The sequence below is a fragment of the Nyctereutes procyonoides genome, unplaced genomic scaffold (assembly GCF_905146905.1).
Source record: "Nyctereutes procyonoides isolate TBG_1078 unplaced genomic scaffold, NYPRO_anot_genome, whole genome shotgun sequence".
Taxonomy (NCBI): domain Eukaryota; kingdom Metazoa; phylum Chordata; class Mammalia; order Carnivora; family Canidae; genus Nyctereutes; species Nyctereutes procyonoides.
The window spans coordinates 9,552,811-9,573,926 of record NW_026575121.1 but is presented as its reverse complement, the minus strand read 5'-3'; the positions used below and the strand labels follow the sequence as shown (position 1 = coordinate 9,573,926).

Here is a 21,116-nt window from a genome sequence, read left to right as displayed (position 1 = left end):
GATGTCCAAAAAGTATACAATGAGAATTTATAAAATATTGCTGAGAGAAATTAAAGAACACCTAAACAAATGGAGAGGCGTCTATGGAGACTCAGTATTGTTAAAATGTCAGTTCTTCCCAAATTGATTTAACATGATGCCAACCAAAATCCCAAAGGCTTTTTCTGTTTCAGAAGTTGACAAACCAATTCTGCCAATTCAAATGGATATGTAAAGTTAGAATACTCAAGTCGACTTTGAAAAATAAAAAGGTGGAGAGCTAACACTACCTGATTTCAACACATCAACTTTGTGTATTGGCACAAGGACAGACAATAGAACAAAACAGTCCATAAATACACCTGTACATAAATGGACAACTAATTTTCAGCAAAAGTCCAAAGGTAATTCAGCATAGATAGTTGAAAAGGATAGTCCTAGGATGTGTGGGTGGCTCAGTCTGTTAAGCATCTGCTTTGGGCTCAGGTCATGATCCCAGAGTTGTAGGACAGAGCCCCAAGTCAGGCTCCCTGCTCAGTGGGGAGTCTGTTTCTCCTTCTATCTCTGCCCCTCCCTTCACTCATGCATGCACATTCACATGCTCTTTCTCAAATAAAATATTTTAAAAACAATAAATTCAAAATGGATCATAGACTTAAATTTAAAACTTAAAAATTTCTAGGGGTGCCTGGGTGGCTCAGTTGGTAGAGTATCCAACTTACGGTTTCTTTCTGCAGGTCAAGATCTCAGGGTTGTGAGATCTAGCCCCACATCACGCTCTGTACTCAGTGCGGAGTCTGCTTCAGCTCTCTCCCTCTTCTTCTGCCCCTACCCCTACTTGCACATGTGCTCTCTCTCTCTCTCTCTAAAATAAATCTTAAAAAAACTTTAAAACTTCTAGAAGGAAGAAAATCTTAGGGACCTTGGATTAGGCAAAGATTTAAACATGACACCAAAAGCACATTCCTTAAGAGGAAATTGATAAATTAGACTTTACCAAAATTAAAAGATTTCTGCACTCTAAAAATAATTGTGAATCACATAGTTGATAAAGAGTTTGCATCCAGAAAAATAAAGAGTTCTCAAAACTCAGTAATAAGAAAACAGAATTTTTGACAGGCAAAAAATTTTAAAAATCATTTCATCAAAGAAGATACATGGATGTCACATAAAAACATCAAAAGATGCTCAAATCAATGTCCTCAGATGTAAATTAAACCACAAAGAGATATGACAACACACCCATTAAAATGGCTAAAATGTTGGAGAGGATGGAGAGCAACTGGAAAACCCATACTCTGCTGGTGGGAATGTAAAATGGTACAACTGTCATATAACCCAGCCAGACCACTCCTTAGGTATTTATCCAAGAGATAAGAAAATACATGTCCATATAAAGATTTATACAGGCATATTCATAGCAGCTTTAATGGTAATAGCTGAAAACTAGGAACAACCCAAATGCCATCCACAGGTGAATGGATAAACAAACTGTAGTATACCCATGTGATGAAATACAAGTAATAAAAGGAATGATAAACTGGGGCCCCTGGGTGGTGCAATTGGTTGAGCGCCTGACTCTTGGTTTCCACTCAGGTCGTGATCTCAGGGTCATGAGATCCAGCCCCATGTCAGGCTCTGCGCTCAGTATGGAGTCTGCTTGAGATTCTCTCTCCTCCTACTCATGTCCTCTCTCTCAGATAAGTAAATACTTTAAAAAAAAAAGGAATGATAAATTGATACACACCACAGCATGGATGAATCTCAAAATAATTACACTAAGTGAAAGAAGCCAGACAAAAAATAGTATACACTCTATGATACCATTTACATAAAATCCTAGAAAATGCAAACTAATGTATAGTGACAGCAGATCTGTGGTCAACTAAGGGGGTGGAATGAGCCAAGAAGAGCAAGAAGCAACAGCAAGAATGGAGTAGTCACAAAGAGGCAAAAGATAGGTTTTAGGGTAACGTTCACCAAACGTGGGTAGTCACTACTTGATTATTGTGATGACTTCATGAGTTCAGACTCTTTAAACATGAGTTTATTGTATGTCGATTAAAGCTCTATAAAGCTATTTTTAAGGCAAGCTTGGCACCATAGATAAGATTTGGGAGTTATCAGCATACAGATGGTAGTTAGCAACATGAGAAAATGAATCTGAAAACAGGCAAAGAGAACATGTAGTTTAGTCACATATTTAATAAATATTTAATATCTACAGGGTGTAGCTATATTACACTAGGAACTGAGAGTACTAAAATGACTACAAGTTTGGCTCTTAGTGTTGGAATCTCACCTTTCAGCCGGCAACTATTAGTGTTGTATGTGCCCAAGTGGGAGAAATTAAAAGGATCTAGGACAGCAGTGGGAAGCTTCCAAGAGCTTGGAGAAAGCTCTCGAGAGGAAGTAATGTCTGCGCTGAGGTCCGAAGAGCAGATTGAAATTAGCCAACCAGAATGAGATAAACTGGGGGCACCTGGCTGACTCAGCCGGAAGAGCATGTGCCTCTTGATCTCCGGATCATGAGTTTGAGCCCCACATCAAGTATAGAGATCACTTAAAAAATACAATTTTTTAAAAAAGAATGAGATGAATTGTGTAAAACAGAGAGACAGCAAATGCAGGGGTTTTGTTTTTCCTAAATCCCCTCCACCCACCCAACCACCAAATTGTATGAATTCAAGCTCCACAGAGTCTGGATTTTCCCTAACAAGACATAGGTCATTCTTTTGGGCAGCACAGAATCTAAGTCCCCTTTTATGCGGAATGTGGCAGGGAGGGGATTCCTTGAGTCCTCATTCCCACGGAGGCAGTCTCCTCTATAGAAGCTGAAAATGCCAAAGTAGTTGAGAAGCTGAACTTGCTTTCTCTCAACTTCTCTTGGAGTTCAAGTCCCTGCTGGACCCTTGACCTAGATTCTGCCCGTCACATAAATATTGGTAGCTAGTTGACACAATGAATCAAGTAAGTACCTTGGCTAATTCTCTCTAGGTGCAGTAACGCTCCTATCAAGATCAAATTCCTAAGGCAGTAGAGACAGTAACACAAAGCTCAGTGTTCAGTGCTTGGCCACAGTAACTACAATTTCCCTGCTAGACTAGTTGTGCAGTTTGTTCCTAGCTATGTGACTCAGATTGACCCTGATTCTCTAGTCCTTTTGTCAATTCTATGAGCTATACAATATTCTTCTAGAAAAATTTCTTTTATGCTAAAACCCAGAACCCATCTCTGTTGCTAATGACAAAGAGCTCAAACTGACAGTTTGGTATTTGGAAGTGGAATGCTCCCAAACTGACCCTGGTATGCATATAGGAGGCAGGATGGAAGGCAATGAGGACACAGCTCTTCTGGACGGGAATACAGTGATCCCAGGACGGCATCAAACTTAAACCATCAAGAAATGTATTCTAAAGTTGAGAAACCCTGGAAAAAATCTTTTTCTGAGTACTCATGCTAGATGTGGCTGAGGACAAGAAATCAGGAAGCTACAGCTGATCTGAAAAAGAGGACTACACGTCATCCCATTCTGGTCATGAAACTGCATCAAGTAACTGGGTGAGACTTTCGCTGATCTCTCTTTGGGAAAGAAATATGTTTTATGGAGGCACGAACACTTTCGAATGTGTAAAGGAGAAGGATGTGTATGGGTGACAGTAGACTGCATCATTCCTCGCTTATTTTTTTGCTATGGAGCCTCATTTTTTTTTTTTGGCTGTCCATCTCCCCAACACACGACTAAGTCATTTATGGTAAATCCTACTTCCTTGGCCAGGAATTGATTTAGGAAGGGGTCTATGATCGACCTAGCCAATGAGGTCTTAAGCAACGGCTGCTCAGGGTGTTCTGGGAAAGGTCTTTTTTTTTTAAGATTTATTTGTTTGTTTATTTATTTATGATAGAGAGACAGAGAGAGAGGCAGAGACACAGGAGGAGGGAGAAGCAGGCTCCATGCCGGGAGCCCGACGCGGGACTCGATCCCGGGACTCCAGGATTGCGCCCTGGGCCAAAGGCAGGCGCTAAACCGCTGAGCCACCCAGGGATCCCCATGGGAAAGGTCTTCTTGCTGATAAACAGAAATATAGCAGGAACTACTGCAGGTGTCTTGCAACTGCAGCAGAAGCCATCCTGGAAATGAAACCAGATCCTCAGGATGGGAAAGCAAAGAGGGAAGAAATCTAGTTGCTCAACAATCACCCCTGAGTTCCTCAATTAGCTGACCTGGAAACCTAACTCCAGACTTCTTCTTCTTCTTCTTCTTCTTTTTTTTTATATAAAGGCAGGAGGAAAAGAGAAACAAGCTGGGCACAAAAGTGAAGGCAATAGAGAATTTAAAGAGTGGGTTGTAAAAAGTTAAATACTGGGAAGGTCAAGGAAGATAAGCACAGAAATTTGGCCATATGGAAACTAATCAGTAGCTAGTGACCTTTGCAACAGTAATTTTCAGGGTAATAGTGAAGGCAAATGCAATACTAGAAAGGGTTAAAGAATTAAGGAAAAATGAGGAAAGCCATCAAGTTTTTATGTTAAGGACAGTGACAGTAACCTCACAGGTCCTTTCTTAACAAATACATGTCGAATCAGTAATTTGATTATATGGGCATAGCTCATGGTGCCCCAAAACAATTACAATAGTAACTCCAAAGGTCCCTGATCACAGATCACCATAACAAATAAGATAATAATGGAAAAGTTTGAAATATTGTGAGAATTACCAAAATGTTACAAAGAGGGAAAGTGAGCAAATACTGTCGGGAAAAAAATGGTACCAATAGATTTGCTCTTTGCTCCATGCAGGATTGCTACAAACCTTCAATCAGTAAAAAGTGCAATAACTTAGGAAGCACAATAGCCAGGTAAGCACAAGGCCAGGTACCCAGCGAGCACTATGCTCCTTCCTGTTCAGGAGTTCAATACAATGTCAGGGGCTACAGGGCTAGAGGGAGTTCTAGGGAAGACAGAACTTTTCCATGACCCTCTTAGGGTCCTTAGCCAAACCTAAAAATCAAACTGACAAAGACAGATGTTTTAATATGTTTTACATGACATGGGAGGCTTCAGATGGAAATGAAGACTCAAGGACATGCTTAAGCCTAAGTGTTTTTATACTAGGTTTGATAAAGAGTGCAACGTTGTGAAAAGTGACAGGAAAAAAGGGTATTTGAGGTTAAGGTAGTAAGCTGGGGGATATTTAGCAAGGCCTATTCATTCAGATTCTTCCCTGCTTCCCTCTGATTTCAGAGATAAAAATGCTCCTTCTAAAATCATGTTTTAGAAAAGTATTAACTGACATGAGAAAATGCATAGTTTCCACTGGGTAGAGGGGTAGTGCACTGAGATTTTTAGTTGTTTTTTTTTCTATTTTTGCTTCCATATTTCCCAAGTTTAACAATTAAGTGATCCAATTTCTAATTAGAAAACTTGCTTTTTAAGGTATGTTGAGTATTGTTGAGAACATTTTATTGTATTCTAACCTTTGGAGCTAGGTGATCCACTATGTGCTCCCTGGAAGCCACTGTTTGGCACAGCAGCAACAAAAAATGAGAAAATGACAATTCTGCAATTCTTATCTGACCAATGGAGCTTGTTATACAAACAAGCAACGTTTTACAACACTGTAAATACTAGCAGCATTTTCTGTTTACTTGTTCTTTAGAGACAGTTCCTTGAAAACACATTGAGAATTTTTACATGATTTATTTAATAATAAACCAATTAAAGATACAAAAATGTTTAGAGGATTCCAAAATTTAAATTTTTGTTTAAATACAAATTCACTCTGTAATATGAAAACATATACCATTAGACCTCTAAACATAATGATTTTTTTTCATCTACAAAATTTCTCCTTTGCTGTACTAGAAAATTTGCAGAAAACAATTTTTATTGTGAAATTAAATGTACATTATTTACAGTTGAAAAAGTAATCTAAAAACTATTTCATTTCAGAGACTTAAGATATATATGTATATTATCTTTGTATGCAACCCCCCCACTCCCAATAAAAAATGATCCAAAATATAAAGCAATTATGCTTTTATAGCAACTGACTACTCAGCCAGATTAGCCCAAGGCTTGGTTGCTTTCTGGGCAAGAGCCTTGACTCTTTCAGAATGGCAGTATATCATTTAACACTCAGCAATGTAAGTTTATTAGTGGACCACAGTGCACAGTGGCCTAACGAGTTAATAACATATTTAGGAAACATTCAGATTCATAGCAGATCTTACAGATAACAGAAGAATGAGTTTTGTAGGGCCACTTATTTTTCTGCAATGTGTTAGCTATATTTACATTAAAAAATAAGTGATAATGTTTTAGTTGATTTAACTTTAAAATTATAGGAGCCAGGAACCTCAAATTTTGAACTAGAAAGCAAAATGGAGAAATGGAGATCAAGTCTAATCCAATGCATCTTTTTTTTTTTTTTTTGAGAGAGAACTGAGGCCCAAAAAGATCCAGTGGCTTTGCCCAAGGTTACACAACTAGTTAGGCAGAGAGCCACTCTTAGGCTGATGCTTTTGTACTATCCTGCTTCTGAAATAAGGTTCAGCCCTGTCACGGACATTTTCAAATTTTTCATGTAATTTTTTACACAGTCATAATTCCTTATAGAGTGTGACCAACTAAAGTCAATCTAAGTGAAATCATAATTTCATCAAAGTATAAAATAGATGTCTTGATTTCAAAGAGTCAAGACTTTAACTTACACAAGTGGAATGAAAATGATTCCTATATAAATTTCCTGATGCCTTATATTGAAGTACATTGTATTTACAAAAGAATCAGAAAAGCTAATACCATGTAAAATTAAAAAAGAAACTTGAAAAATGCTTATGATATAGGAACTGAAAAAAATTCTGAAAAGAATGTCTTCATAGTATAAAACGCCTATTCCTTCACAACTGAATTCTGAAACATTTGGAGAACAAAGAGAAGCACTTGGGTTCCCTCCCTCATCTAACAAAGCCAACATTAACTCTAAATTAATATTTTTAACCATTAACTACAAAATTAGGAACATTTGTAGAATTTCTCTTAGAATCATCAGATAGTTTGTAGACAACTGAAAAACGTTCAGTTAAAAAAACAATCATCCATAATTCCTTTGGTGCATTACTTAAAAGGAGTTGGGTTCCAGCAATTCATTTTGTTTCCTAGCTACCTGAGAGGAAAATCCATTGGAATTGGATACCACCATCACATAAGGCTGTGGCTCAGTTTTATCAATGTCTTCATTCAAATTATCTTCAGTTTCCTTTTTCTCTACTTCCTGTATAAGAGTTTTTGTTTCTTGAGCTTTGATAACTGAAGTGATTACAGTGCCAGGTGGGTGAGCCACAAGCTGTGAACTCCGAGGAGAAAAGGTCACCACGGGAGTAGTAGCACTGAAGGATGGAGACGAAGCCACAGTGACGGTGCCATTGCAAATGGACTGAACGTTGCTGGTAAGAACCTGCTGCACGTGCGCAGGGCTCAAGACAATCGAAGGAGGAGAGCCCGGTTTCTGTGACTGCAGCATGACGTTTTCTTTCAGTACTGTCATGGGCTGTGAGGACGGAATGGCTTGTAAAATAAATTTCTGTGATCCAGCACCTGAAGATGGATCTGTGCTGGCTATAACTGTTGTGATTGGCACTGTCTGGAGTGTTACTGTATGCAAATGCTGACTCCCAGGAGACACAACCACTGGAACTTGGGTTGGAGCCTGTATCGTCCTATTGAGATTATGAAATAAAAGACAGTCAGAACATTCTACGTCATTTAAAAACTTTAACATTTGACAAGTCATCAAGATAGGAGTCAGATATTTGAAATGCTACTTCCCGAATCTTTGACAAAACATTTGGCAAAAACATCGTACCAGACCCTGTATTATATGGGACACCCAACACAGAACTCTCTAACTATAATACTATCTGATGGAAGGGGAAAAAAAGTCTGTACAGAGTGCCACATTAATACAAATGGGGAAGCGATTTTTTGGGGGAAGGATATCAAAATGCTCGGCAAATAAGTTTTATATGAGTTGCTTGTAAGAAAATTGGGAATTTTAAAACAAATATATTGGATTCTCTCTATTTTTAGTATTTGAGGCATAATGTCATCAACATGCTAGCCCTCAATTACCAAACTTCCTATGATAATTGCTTTCAACCTGTCTTCCTGTATATACAGGAAAAATGCTTAATTCACTAAAAAACACCTCAGTCTTAAATTTTTATGTGACAGAATTATCAGAAATTTGTTTTCCTCAGAAGAAATTTAGTTCATAGTTCATATCATATTACATAAAATAAGTCACAGATATAATGAACTCATGAGGGTTCTTTAGGCTGGCAGAGAGCACAAAAAAGAAGGGCAAGCTTTGGCAAAAAAAAAAAAAGCACATTTTAGTAGTTTTTCAGCTTAAATAATCTTCACAAATTTTAGCCATAAAGCTAAAATTTAACATAAAATCCTTTAATGTAACCCAGTTTATGTAAAGTTGTTAATGCTTATCGAAGAGCTATATAAATGATATTATGAGCCCATCCAATTTAGAAATTTGTTGCTGTGAAAATTATAGTTTGGCCATTGTTAATATAAAACAAATGCAGTTGAAAAAACTCAGAATCTGGATCTCAACTGTGATTCCTCTGAATTCTGTAAAGCTATTCTACAAAAAACAGATGATTAACAGCTAGATTGGTTCCCATAATCCAAAGGCTAATCATTACACAGAGATTATAGGCAAATTTTGGTAAATTACAGGTATGTGGCTTGTCCCATACTTGAGAACTGAAACTCTGGAGAAAACAGGCTAGGTGGAAATATGAAGAGAAAACGCAGTACAACGTAAGAGAATTTTGAAGCAAGTGGAAAGACACAGGTTGACTACAGCCTACCCACTATGGTAAGATTCTGATTTCCAACATCAGATTCCAACAAAGTTGTCACTGTGAGGATCAGTCTAGAGTAGGATGTGAGCAGCTCTTTTGAAGGACAGAGCTAGAAGAGAGTGTGAGTCTAATGAAGATTTAATAGGTGGACAGGGTATGACAAGAAATAAAGAACAGATATACTGATAATATATCCCATGACTAGAGTTCATGTACATGTATATAAAGATAAAACAGTACACATGGTATATAGTAGGTACACAGATTGTATCTAGAGATATGTATAGTCTTGCCACCCAGTAAGTACTATTATCCCCATTTTACATATAAAAAATTAATGGACAGAGAGAGTGAACAGCTAGCATAAGGTGACCAATTAGATACGAAAAAGAGGTCACCTGACTGCAAGGCCTCTGCGATTAACCGTTCCAATACACTGCCACTTCTTCAGTCATAAGTAACTTCAGTTAAAGATGAAGATTGTCTATTATATCCTTAAACTGTAGGCAATTTCACACCTTTTTTTTAAAAAAAGATTTTATTTATTTATTCATGAGAGAGAGAGAGAGAGAGAGAGAGAGAGAGAGAGGCAGGCAGAGACACAGGCAGAGGGAGAAGCAGGCTCCATGCAGGAAGCCTGATATGGGACTTGATTTGATCCCGGGACTCCAGGATCACGCCCTGGGCCGAAGGCAGGTGCTAAACCACTGAGCCACCCAGGGATCCCCCCCGCCCACCCTTTTTAAAAGATTTTATTTAATTTAAATTTCACACCTTTAATACACAACCCTTTCTTCCTCTTTCTTCCCTCAGGTATGCCACAAGCAATAAAATAATTGGACATTTTCCACATTGCTAATCAGAGCTACCACTAGATTTTCAATGCTTTTGTTCAAACTAGAAGAAGACATCTTTTTCTCAAAATACCTGACTGCCATCTGTCAGAAAATATATATACTCATCTATAATAACCTACAGTGTAAATATACTGGCTTATTTGAACAAATTCTAAAATAACCAATTTTTGGTAATAAAAAATTCAGAGATTAAAGGTAAAATATTATGCAGCCTTTTCCCAAACACAGAAGATTTTTTTCTTAATGATTAAACAGTCAGTTATATCTGGTGATGTTATATTATATAACAAAGGTTATATTATACTTAACTACTTTATAAAAATTTCCTAAGCTGCTTGTAACCACTGGTACAATATTCGAGATTTAAAATACCTCAAACTTTCTGAGACTAAGAAAGATATGCGATATAACATTTAGATTTTACTGCATATCTGCTCAGATGTCAGGAATGTCATTTAATTGTTAGAATCACCTGTAGAGTTACATGTTACCTTTATTTTACAGATAAGGAAACAGAATAGTTAGTTATTCCGACTCAATGTCACATCTAATAATTGACAAGGTTGGAGGGCTGGAAAGTTATATACATTCTTCTTACTCCATGACTTTGTTTTTAAGGTAACCTACACATTATACATTTTTAGAGGCTAATTTATTTAAAAGACCCTAAGATAACCTATTAGTGCTTGAATAAATATTACAGAGAAAGAAGTTATGCTAGGTAGATATACAGACTTGCAAGTTTACCAAAGGACAATTTTAGGAAAATATTTGGCGAGAGGTTTGCTTTTATTGTAGTTGTTTGCTTAAATAACACAAAGCCAGAGTCAAAATCAAAATTTGTAAAAACTGAGCACATATACCATATATCAATTAAGAAAAGCATAATAGATTTCCACACAGATACATGCAATTATGTGCAATAAAAAGACATGAGCATAGGAAAAATTGAGAAAAAACAGGTTGCTACTTCACTGTAAATAACTGGTAATTCATGAGAGTTATGTGAATCAGCAGGCAGGGTGGCAAATCATTAAGCTCACTGCTTTGGACTAAACTGCTGGCATTAAAACACTGTCTCCACCACTTACTAGATGTGACCAGGCTCCTTGGCCTCTCCTTGCCTTGGTTTCCTCATCTGTAAAATAGGAATAATATTACCTATATCTCATTGATCAGTGAGGATATTAGACATTAATATATGGAAAGTGTATGAAATACAAAGAGTGCTTTGAAAGTGTCAGTTCCTGTTGTTACATTAATTTAAAAATCTATTTTTAAGATATAATTCTATATATATTCCATCTTTTCTTAGCTACCGAAAAAAAAATCTTTAAATGGTCTTTGATTTTATTAATAAGTAGTTTAAAATTAGGAAAAATATAGCCAAAGTACTGTTATTTTTATTAGGAGTGATTATATGGTTGCTTAGGATAATTTCTCTATTATTAAGAGCTGTATGTTAAAATGTTTAGGAGTGAAATGCATTAATAATGTGAACTTACTTGACAAATAGCCAAACAGAAAAAAGGATATCAATATATATAGAGGGAAAACAAATACGGCAAAACACTATCAACTGTGAACCTAGAGGGGTGTAAATAGGTGTTCATTGTACCATTTTAATCTGTCAAAATTTTTAAATTTTCCATAATGAAAAGTTGGGGTAATTATAAAAAATACAAATGAAAAATAAAGAAACTGCTAAGCAAGGAATTAATCTAATGAAAAATGATTCTAGTAATACATTAGTATTTCAGAGTAATATTTATAATTTGCTTGAAATTTACATAACACTTTTATAATGGAAAGGAACAACAGCAAAACTTGAGGAATTATATTCAGCAGCTGTCAGTCTTCAAAGAATATTTTTATTCATTAACTTTTGCCTTTCTACATCTAGTAATCTCAGGGAATAAAATGTAGTCTGTAAAAGGTTTTGCTTTAAAATAAGCAGGATTTGGGGGAGATACAAATAAAAGATACAACCAAAAGAATATTTTTTTAAATCAAAGGAATGATTAAGAATGTGTGAATATACAAACACATAAATATAAAATTCTTCAACAAGGAAGTATGTTTTAACATTTGAAAAGTTAAATTTTGTTACTTCATTATATAACCAGTCCGCTTAGGAGAACTCATTACTCTGAGAGGAGATAAAGAATGAATATATACACTACTTCAAAGTAAGTTCTATAAATCTGAAGGGATGTTAATGTGCCAGACACTATGTTAAATGGTAGGAGAAGGACAATGAATAAAATGTGGCTCCTACAGATTTAAATATATAGGAGGAGATGAGCATTAAAGTCAACTGCAACACCTGGTTCATTTACCAGACTGAGCTGCACCCACGTGGTCAGCTTTAGCTAGAAGGCAATCATAAGCAGAGAGAGAGAGCTGGTAGCTGAAGCTCCAGAAATTTGACTGCACTCCATGTGCAACACAGAGCTAACAAAGCTGCAAGAAGGTTACAGACCAAAGCTGTGACCAGGAGTCTTATATGGGTTGGACTGAAGAGAAAAAATTTGAGAGGCAGGAAGCAGGCAGGGAGTCCACAGAATAATCAGGGACCTTGGAAATAAAAATTCTGAAAAGTACACCAAAAGACAGTTTGCAAATCATGGATGGGGGGTATATTAGAGTGTTTTAATATCTGGCACTATTAGTCAGAAATGACATTTAAAGTAATACTGCATCCAATACAAACATCAGTATTTAATACCTTTCAGAGCTAGAGGTATGCAGGGTTTTTTACTGGGGAAGAAGGGGATTTGTTTTTGTCTTCAAGGCATAAAAACCAAACTGATTACAGATGCTAAAAAAAAATAACTCAATCACTCCAAGAGGATCCTAGTGATTAGCAGTTGGCCATGTACTGTTCCTATCAACACAAATACACATAATGGTAAGATGATAAATAGCCTAGAAACCAACAGGAGGAATCACATCCAATTAGATACTCAGTCATCACACATAACCAATAAGACCTAGAGGAAAATGCATTATTAAAGGGCAAATAGAGATAAATAAGTACTCCTTTAATACAGTTAAAGATTTATCATTCCTGTCCAATTAAAATGGGAAAAATGTAATCTTTATACTCCTTACAAGTTTATTTTCATGATGCCAAAAGTTTAAATGGACCATACAAGGAAGACTGGATCATTTAACTTTGTCTTGATTCTGGGTAATGTTCATTACTTCAAGATCAACTGAACAAAAACTCGGCATTTATATTCTGGAATATACAAATGTTAAGACTGAAGTTAGCTAATAACAGTAATCAAACAATCATTTTATTGGATTTGGGAGGGCTCCTATATTTTATTATAATTCATATTCTGGAAACTCACAATAGTAGAAAAAGAAAAATAGAATACTGCAAACGCCCATCTAATTTTCTGCCTTGCTTCTTTTTCTCCATTCTGTATCAGTGAGACCAGCCCCAACTTCTGCAGAAAACCAGTCTAAAGCTGATAAGGTTGCCTTGGTCAATTTGTTGTTTCCTATCTTTCCTAGGGCCATGAGGCAAATTTGATTTGACTGCTAAAAAACTCTAAAAGCCTGAAAAAGTGGACCTTAGGTTCATGGCCTCCCTACCTATTTCAACTTTAGAACTGTTCCATGATAGGATCTTCCCAAAGAATAACGCTATTTCTTGGAACTCACTACAGAAGGCCATGATATGTCAATCAATGTACACTTTTTACAGTTCCTGACTTTGAAAAAAAGATCTGAAACCATTCTCTGGATTTTTTCTAATATGTGGATCCCTTCTTGTCTGGATCAGTCCAATTATACAAGGGTATAGTGGGCTAGATTTAAACTGATAGAATAACATCAAGTAATGACAAGGTTTAAAAATAAGGAATTTCCCATACAATCAGAGGACTGATATAATATACACTGATGCTGAAAACAATCTGTTGAACAAGATTTCTAGCTTTAAGATCAATATAATTTTTATTTTCACTTCTGAATCCTGACCCATTTAACTTATGACAACTCTGGTCAGAAACATGACATAATGATATGCATCAATAACTTTAGTTTTCTCACCTAATACTTTGAACAGAAGAATTTAACGTTTCATCCTGCATGCTATTGGTTACGGTTGCTTCTCCTTCTGGGACAGCTTGTACTGGCTGTACTACATGAATAGTCCGGAAGAGCTGGGTAGGATATGGAGACTGTGTAGGCTGCATTGTCCTCAGGACTTCTGATGGCTGTGCAACTTCCACAGGATCTTTGGGTTTTGTAGCTTTAGAATTCCCTGGTTTTAGAACTGTAGTGGCTCCTCCTTTTATCCCTGGACTTGAAGATACTCTCGATCTGCTTGCTTGGTTCCTACTTGAAGTGGTTGTTGAAGACAGTGATGGCAGTGATGAAGATTCTATGCTGGAACCTGGGTCCTCATCATCTATATAAATAAGATCTTTTGGCATTTCCTTAAACTGATACACCAAGCGCTGACCTTCTACTTTTGCCAGAATACCCCTTTGGTAATAGTACCTATTCAAAGCAGATAATTTTATCAATAGTTTGTTCAATTAAACAAATTTAAATTATATTAAATTCTTAATAATAAACAAAAAGTTTAAAGTTGGACACAAGTGGGAAAAGAAATTCAAAATTAAGGGCCAGTTATTTTATATAAGATAGTATAATTAGACACATTCTTTTTTAAATATATGTAAAACATGCATACTTATTCACAGATAAAGAAAAATCCTCACTAACAACTAAACCTAACACCAATTCTGATGAGGATTGGTAAAATATATGGATTATCCTAGTCATTCACTTTCTTGTCTCCCCTTCTTCCAACTTGTTGGAATAATCAAATCTACTACAAACTTCAAGAATTTATTTCCCTTCCATAGTTTATTATAATGTCCCACCAGTTTAAATTTGATTCAGTAATCTGATTGAGTTTTCCATATAAAATTTAATGTACAAATATAAGTGATTCAAATTTTGTCACTGATTTTAATTCAATCAAGAATCTAGCAAGTGTGAGTTTTAAAAAAACCAAACACAACAGTAACTAAATAGTTCTGGTTTAAGAAGCTTATTACATTATCAGATGATTGCTACTTCTAGTAAATCTTTCTCAAATAGGTGCGTATCTTGAATAATAGATTAACATGATCACAGAAAAACAAACTAAAAATGAGTTTAGGAATAAAATGATACCCTACCTAGATCAAAATGTTCACAATGTCTAATATTATTCTTGAAGTGTTTAATCCAACATAATACAGATCATACCTGAGATTTACATTTAAAAATGCACCCTCTTATTATCTATATTACGATTACTTGTTAATTTTGTGCTGATTTCGAGTTTAATGGCTCAAAACATATGAGCCCTGTGGTCAATTTATAATTCTTAATGACAGTTTACATTTTCTAATCCCTTTATAAGTAAAATATCTGTTGTTTCCATGAGGATTTTTTAAAAGATTTTATTTATTTATTCATGAGAGACAGAGAAAGAGGCAGAGACACAGGCAGAGGGAGAAGCAGGCTCCATGCAGGGAGCCCGATGTAGGGACTCGATCCTGAGACTCCAAGATCATGCCCTGGGCTGAAGGCAGGCGTTCAACTGCCAAGCCACCCTGGCGTCCTGAGGATTATTTTTGAAGAAAAACATTTTCCCAGATCAGAATAAGATTTCAATTTAAATATGTACTGATTTCTATAAGTAGTGTGGTTTTAGCACTTCAATTATAAAATTCACCATTTTTTAATCCTCTACCTTTTTAGAAATTATCTTCTTTTTAGTATATAGGAAACAATATTCTTAACAGAATGAATTACAAAAACTTTATGTACCTGAGAGCTCTTCCCATGGTCTCGTAATTCATGTCAGGTTTGTTTTTGTGCTTTCCCCACAACCTGGATACTGCTTTAGAATCTACCAGTTTAAAAATGCCTTTTTCTCGCTGGGTCCATTTGATATATTTAGGACAAGTAGCTTTGTCCTGGAGCAGTGCCAGTAGAAACTCCCAGAGATAAATTGTGTTTCCTGAAACAAAAGCAATTTAGCTGACCAAAATTTCATTGGAAAGAGCAAAATTAAACACAATGAAAAGTCTTCTAAGTTCCCTCTAACTATACAAAAATAATACACAATTTAGCTAGCACTGGTGAAAATTTGTAGAGTCAAATATAGGTCTTTTTATTAGGCTTGTATAAGATGTCTGGACAGAGCAATCTTGGCAATTAAATCTGTGATGATTTAAGAAGAAAGCACTTTGAGAGGACTTTTCCCCCACTTCTTTAAGATCCACTACATAAAGGAATCAGTGAAAAAGCACTGCACAAAACCTTTCAATAGCTGCTTTCTTTATTTCAGAGCCAGTGGATTGGCCCTAACAATTTTCTTCAAATTTGGGCAGCAGTTATGAAAATAGTAGAACTCCAAAACAATGTAATAAGGTGTCTTCGAACTGAAAAGCTAACTTGGCTGAATTCTTCCAGAAGACTCATTATTAAAGGATGGATTATTCTGACAGGTACATAAAAAAAAATCTCTTAAATGGATTTCTTGGGCTACATTATTACCAGTCTCCTTACAGAGAGTGCCAACTGTACCTTATAAGCAGGTGGCAGCCAGAAGATCCATTTCACTACATCAAGAAAACTGGTAGATTTTACATAACAATTTATAGAAATTTAAAGCAATCTAAATGTTCTTTGACCTTTAAGTATCATACGAAAATTATTGTACTTACCCTTACCATCTTTGTTTTTCTTCTTCACGGATATGTTTGGCGTAGTGGCTGGGGAATCTGGTCGTGGAGGTTTTGTTTTTCTCCCTGAAAACAGAACAGCTCTGCCTAAGTATTTGCCCTCAAAAGTGAGAGAATGGACAATTTAGCTGTTTATAAATACTATTTGGTCATTTATCCTAAATTTCAAATGCCAAATACTTTATACATGGGTCATATGTATTGCTTTCCTAAAATGTTATTTACTAAAAAAAAAATGTTACTCAAAAGGAAAATAACTTCGCTGAAAATTTATCATTAGTGTAGATTAGTTCACAAACACTTTAATGTAGGAAATGATATACTGGCTCATTTATAAATATGAGGATAGTTGAAAACACCTTGAGGTAACCAAACTGACAGTGCTTTCTTAAAATGCGGAGGAATATTCTTGATGTTGGATTTGAGTTATACTACTCAAGATTCACCATGTGAAGTTTATGTCATTTTGGAAAACTCCTTGGAATACCACCTCCTCCCTGCTCTACATATTCCCTCTTTCTGGGGTTTTGATCAAACATGTAGACTTTTTCATTCAATCCTTTTATCTCAAACTCTTTGATATTTTTTATTCCATGTCAGGTCTATATTGGAGCTAATTCTCTTTTAAACTAGTGACTAATCAGCTGTTCAACTCAATTATAATGTATTCTATTCGGTTCCTTATCACATCAGTCTTCCAATATTAATTAGGATGTTAGTCCTTCATTTTAAAATCAGCTTTACTGAAGTATGACAGACATACAATGCACTTGATCTTAGCCAAAAGGCCGAGAAGCAATTGTGACAGACATACAATGAAACTGCATATGTTTAAAATCTGTAATTTGGTATCCTCAAAATAAGTATTGACCTGTGAAACCATCACTATGTCCAAAACAGTGAACATATTCTTCACCCCCAAAAGTACTTTGTACCCCTCTGTACTCCTTACACCTTTCCCATTCTGCCCAATCCAAAGGTAGCCAACTATTCACACATTTTCTGTCCTTATAGGTCAGTTTGCAGTTCCCACAATTTATATAAAGAGAAACATATATTTACACATCTATATGTAAGTCTGGCGTCCTTCCTTTAGCATAATTATGTTGAGATTCATCCATTTTTATCAATAGCGCATTCTATTTTATTGCTGAGTGGTATTTCATTGTATAGATATACCACAAAGTTGTTTATCCTATCAGCAGCTGATAGACATGTGAGTTGTTTCAAGTTTGGGACTACTGTAAATAAAACTACTAAGAACATTTATTTATGCCTATGTTTTTCTTTAAATGCATGGCTTCATCTCTCTTCTTTTGTTAAGATTTTATTTATTTGAGAGAGAGTGAGCAAGAGACAGAGACAGCAGAGCTGGGCGGGGGTGGGGGGGTTCGTGGGAAGAGCAGGAGGAGAGTAGAAGCAGGCTCCCCACTGAGCAGGGAGACAGACCTGGGGCTGGATCCCAGGACTCCCAGATCATGACCTGAGCCAAAGGCAGACATTTAACCGCCTAAGCCACCCATGCTCCCTTTATGGCTTCATCTCTTTTCAGTAAATACTGAGTAGAAGAATGGCTGGGTCATGCATTAAAGGTTTTAAGAAACTGCCAAACTATTTTAAAAAAAATTAGGGGGCACCTGAGTGGCTTAGCTGGTTAGGTGTCTGCCTTTGGCTCAGGTCATGGTCACAGGGTCCTGGGATCAAGCCCCGTATCGGGCTCCCTGCTCAGCAAGGAGTCTGCTTCTCCCTCACCCTATGCAATCCCCCTTGCTTTTATGCACACACGCCTCTCTCTCTCTCTCTCCTCTCCTCTCAAATAAACAGAATCTTAAAATAATACTTCATGCAGTAAGGTGGGATCATCAAAGAAATATTTCTTCATGCAATAAGGTGGGGTCATCTCATTTGTTTCCCATTTCTCAGGGTCACTTGCCTTTGTTGACTAATGTTCTATTTCTTTAGCAGCACTGTTTCATACATTGTATTTTAACAGGAGGGTAAATCCAGGTTTGGGGAAGGGTTAAAATCTTTTTCCAGCATTATTGAGATATAATGACATATAACTGTGTAGGTTTAAGGTGTACACAATGTGATGATTTGATACTCTGTGTAGTAAAATGATTACCACAGTAGGGTTAGCTAACATACCATCACCTCACATAATAATTACTTGGTTTTTTTGGATGTGAACATTTAAGATCTATTCTTTTTTTTAAGATTTTATTTATTTATTCATGAGACACACAGAGAGAGAGAGAGAGAGAAAGAGAGAGAGAGAGAGGCAGAGACACAGGCAGAGGGAGAAGCAGGCTCCATGCAGGGAGCCTGACGTGGGACTCGATCCCGGGTCTCCAGGATCATGCCCCAGGCTGAAGGCGGCGCTAAACCGCGGAGCCACCCAGGCTGCCTCAGATCTATTCTTTTAGCAACTTTCAAGTATGTAATATGGTCTTGTTAACCAAAGTCAGCATGCTGTATGTTAGATCCCCAGAACTCACTCATTTTATAACTGGAAGTTTGTACCCTTTGATGAACATTTCCCCATTCTTCCACCAGCCAGCAACCACAATTTCTCACTCTGCCTCTACAAGTGGCTACTTCAGATTCTACATAAAAGTGATAGCACACAGTATATTTGTCTTTCTCTTATTTCACTTAGCATAATGCCCCTCAAGGTCTCTCTATATTTTTCAATCCTGCAAAGAACATGAGAGTCCAGGTATCACTTTGATATCTCATTTTCATTTCTTTTTGAAATATATCCAAAAGTAAGACTGCTAGATCATAGGGTATTTGTAGATTTAACATTCTGAAGAAACTCCATACTGTTTTCCATAGTGACTGTACCAATTTACATTCCCACTAACAATGCACAAGGGTTTTTTCCTCCACATCCTTGCCAACACTTGTTATCGCTTGCCTTTTTGATGATCTCCATTGTGACAGGTGTGAGGTGATAGCATACTGTGGTTTCGATTTGCATTTCCCTGATGATTAATGTTGAGGCTCTTTTCATGTACCTATTGGCCATCTGTAAGTCTTTAGAAAAATGTCTATTCACGTACTCCGTCCATTTTTTAATCTGATTGTCTTCTTTGCTATTGAGTTGTATGAGTTCCTTATATATTTTGGATATTAATTCTTTTATGGCTTACAAATATTTTTCCTATTCTGTAGGTGGCCTTTTCATTATATTAAGTTTTTTTTTCTTTTTTCTTTTTTTTTTTTGCTGTGCAGAAGCTTTTTAGTTTAATATAGTCCCGCTTACTAATTTTTGTTTTTGTTGTCATATCCCGTAATCAATGCCAAATCAGGTTCTGTTATTCCATCTTGTCTAGGAGAGAAGTTCCACCTGGTATTTCCTAATAATCATTCTCTGACCTTGTTTTTCATTCTTTTGTCTTATTAGTTGTAGTTCTATTCACTCAAAGTTTCTATTTCCTAATTCTATTATCTAAAGTTCTTAGAGAACTAATCCTAGAATCTTCTATGTCTTCTGCTTCACATTCAGGGATTATCTTCCTTATGTATTCTGTAATACTGCAATGTGAGCTCGCCTTCAACAGGGCTTTATTTGAGGAAATTCAGTGCAGCCTGGGTTTAAATGTATGACTTGCCAGAGCAGTGTTATATAAGAGCCCAGAGTTATTGCCAGTCTAGGCCACTTTTTATGTTAATTACTTGGCTGGGAATTTCTAAGTCAGTGATAGTTTAAAATCTAATCATAAACCTAGGTTAAAGTAAGCCTATGAGTAAAAATTCTCACAGAAAGAATTTCTCCTCTCAGAGCCCCACCTGAGAAATACAAACTTCCTTGACACCTATCCTGTGTCAATGGGTACAGAATTTTTCCCAGAAGGAGAGAGACTTTCAAGGATCCCAATGACATGCTGGGATCTCTAATACCTCTTCTTGCACTGGCCCAAAACGTAGGCATCTGCTTCTGTAGGGACAATCAAACTGACATACTCATCTAAGCCCTTCAGAGATGCTGCAGCCTCAGCTAACCCTTAGTGTTTTTATTTTCCTCTTCACTCTTGGCTCCTGGACTTTCTTTCATGTGAAATCAGGTTACTAGGTGGCTGGTGATTAATCAACATATTAAACTCAAAATATTACACAAGCTGGAGGAGAATCAAAAGGCAATGAAGGGATCCCTGGGTGGCGCAGCGGTTTAGCGCCTGCCTTTGGCCCAGGGCGCGATCCTGGAGACCCGGGATCGAATCCCACGTTGGGCTCCCTGCATGGAGCCTGCTTCTCCCTCTGCCTGTGTCTCTGCCTCTCTCTCTCTCTCTCTCTCTCTATCATGAATAAATAAAATCTTTAAAAACAAAAAACAAACAAACAAAAAACCAAAAGGCAATGAAATGGAAAGAGTATCAGACTTTAGTATGCAGATATGGTCCTAATGTGTGAAAAGTGACAAATTTCCTTTGAAATTTAAGTCTAATTTACTTACCTGCTGATTTACAACTCATTATTTTTCCTACTGGTTCCTTATGTTGGAATCTATGCCCATGGTTTTCAAACTATGTGGAAGGAAGCTAGAAGCTAACTGCCCTTGCTCCAGGCTCTTTCTGATTTTGAATAAAAGAGTTTAGATAAAAGACTGAAGTTTTAAAAAGTTGGAA

General features: G+C 36.5%; 1 protein-coding gene across 1 annotated transcript in view; it reads right to left on the bottom strand.

The window, feature by feature from the left end:
• Nucleotides 1-5,663: 5,663 nt before the first annotated feature.
• ELF1 (E74 like ETS transcription factor 1) overlaps nucleotides 5,664-21,116 on the bottom strand; it is a 79,598-nt gene continuing 64,145 nt past the window's right edge. Inside the window, 4 exon segments of the mRNA XM_055335711.1 lie at nucleotides 5,664-7,700; nucleotides 13,787-14,239; nucleotides 15,566-15,758; nucleotides 16,468-16,551. Of these exon segments, the coding sequence (XP_055191686.1) occupies nucleotides 7,103-7,700; nucleotides 13,787-14,239; nucleotides 15,566-15,758; nucleotides 16,468-16,551 (1,328 nt within the window). The 3' untranslated portion in view covers nucleotides 5,664-7,102.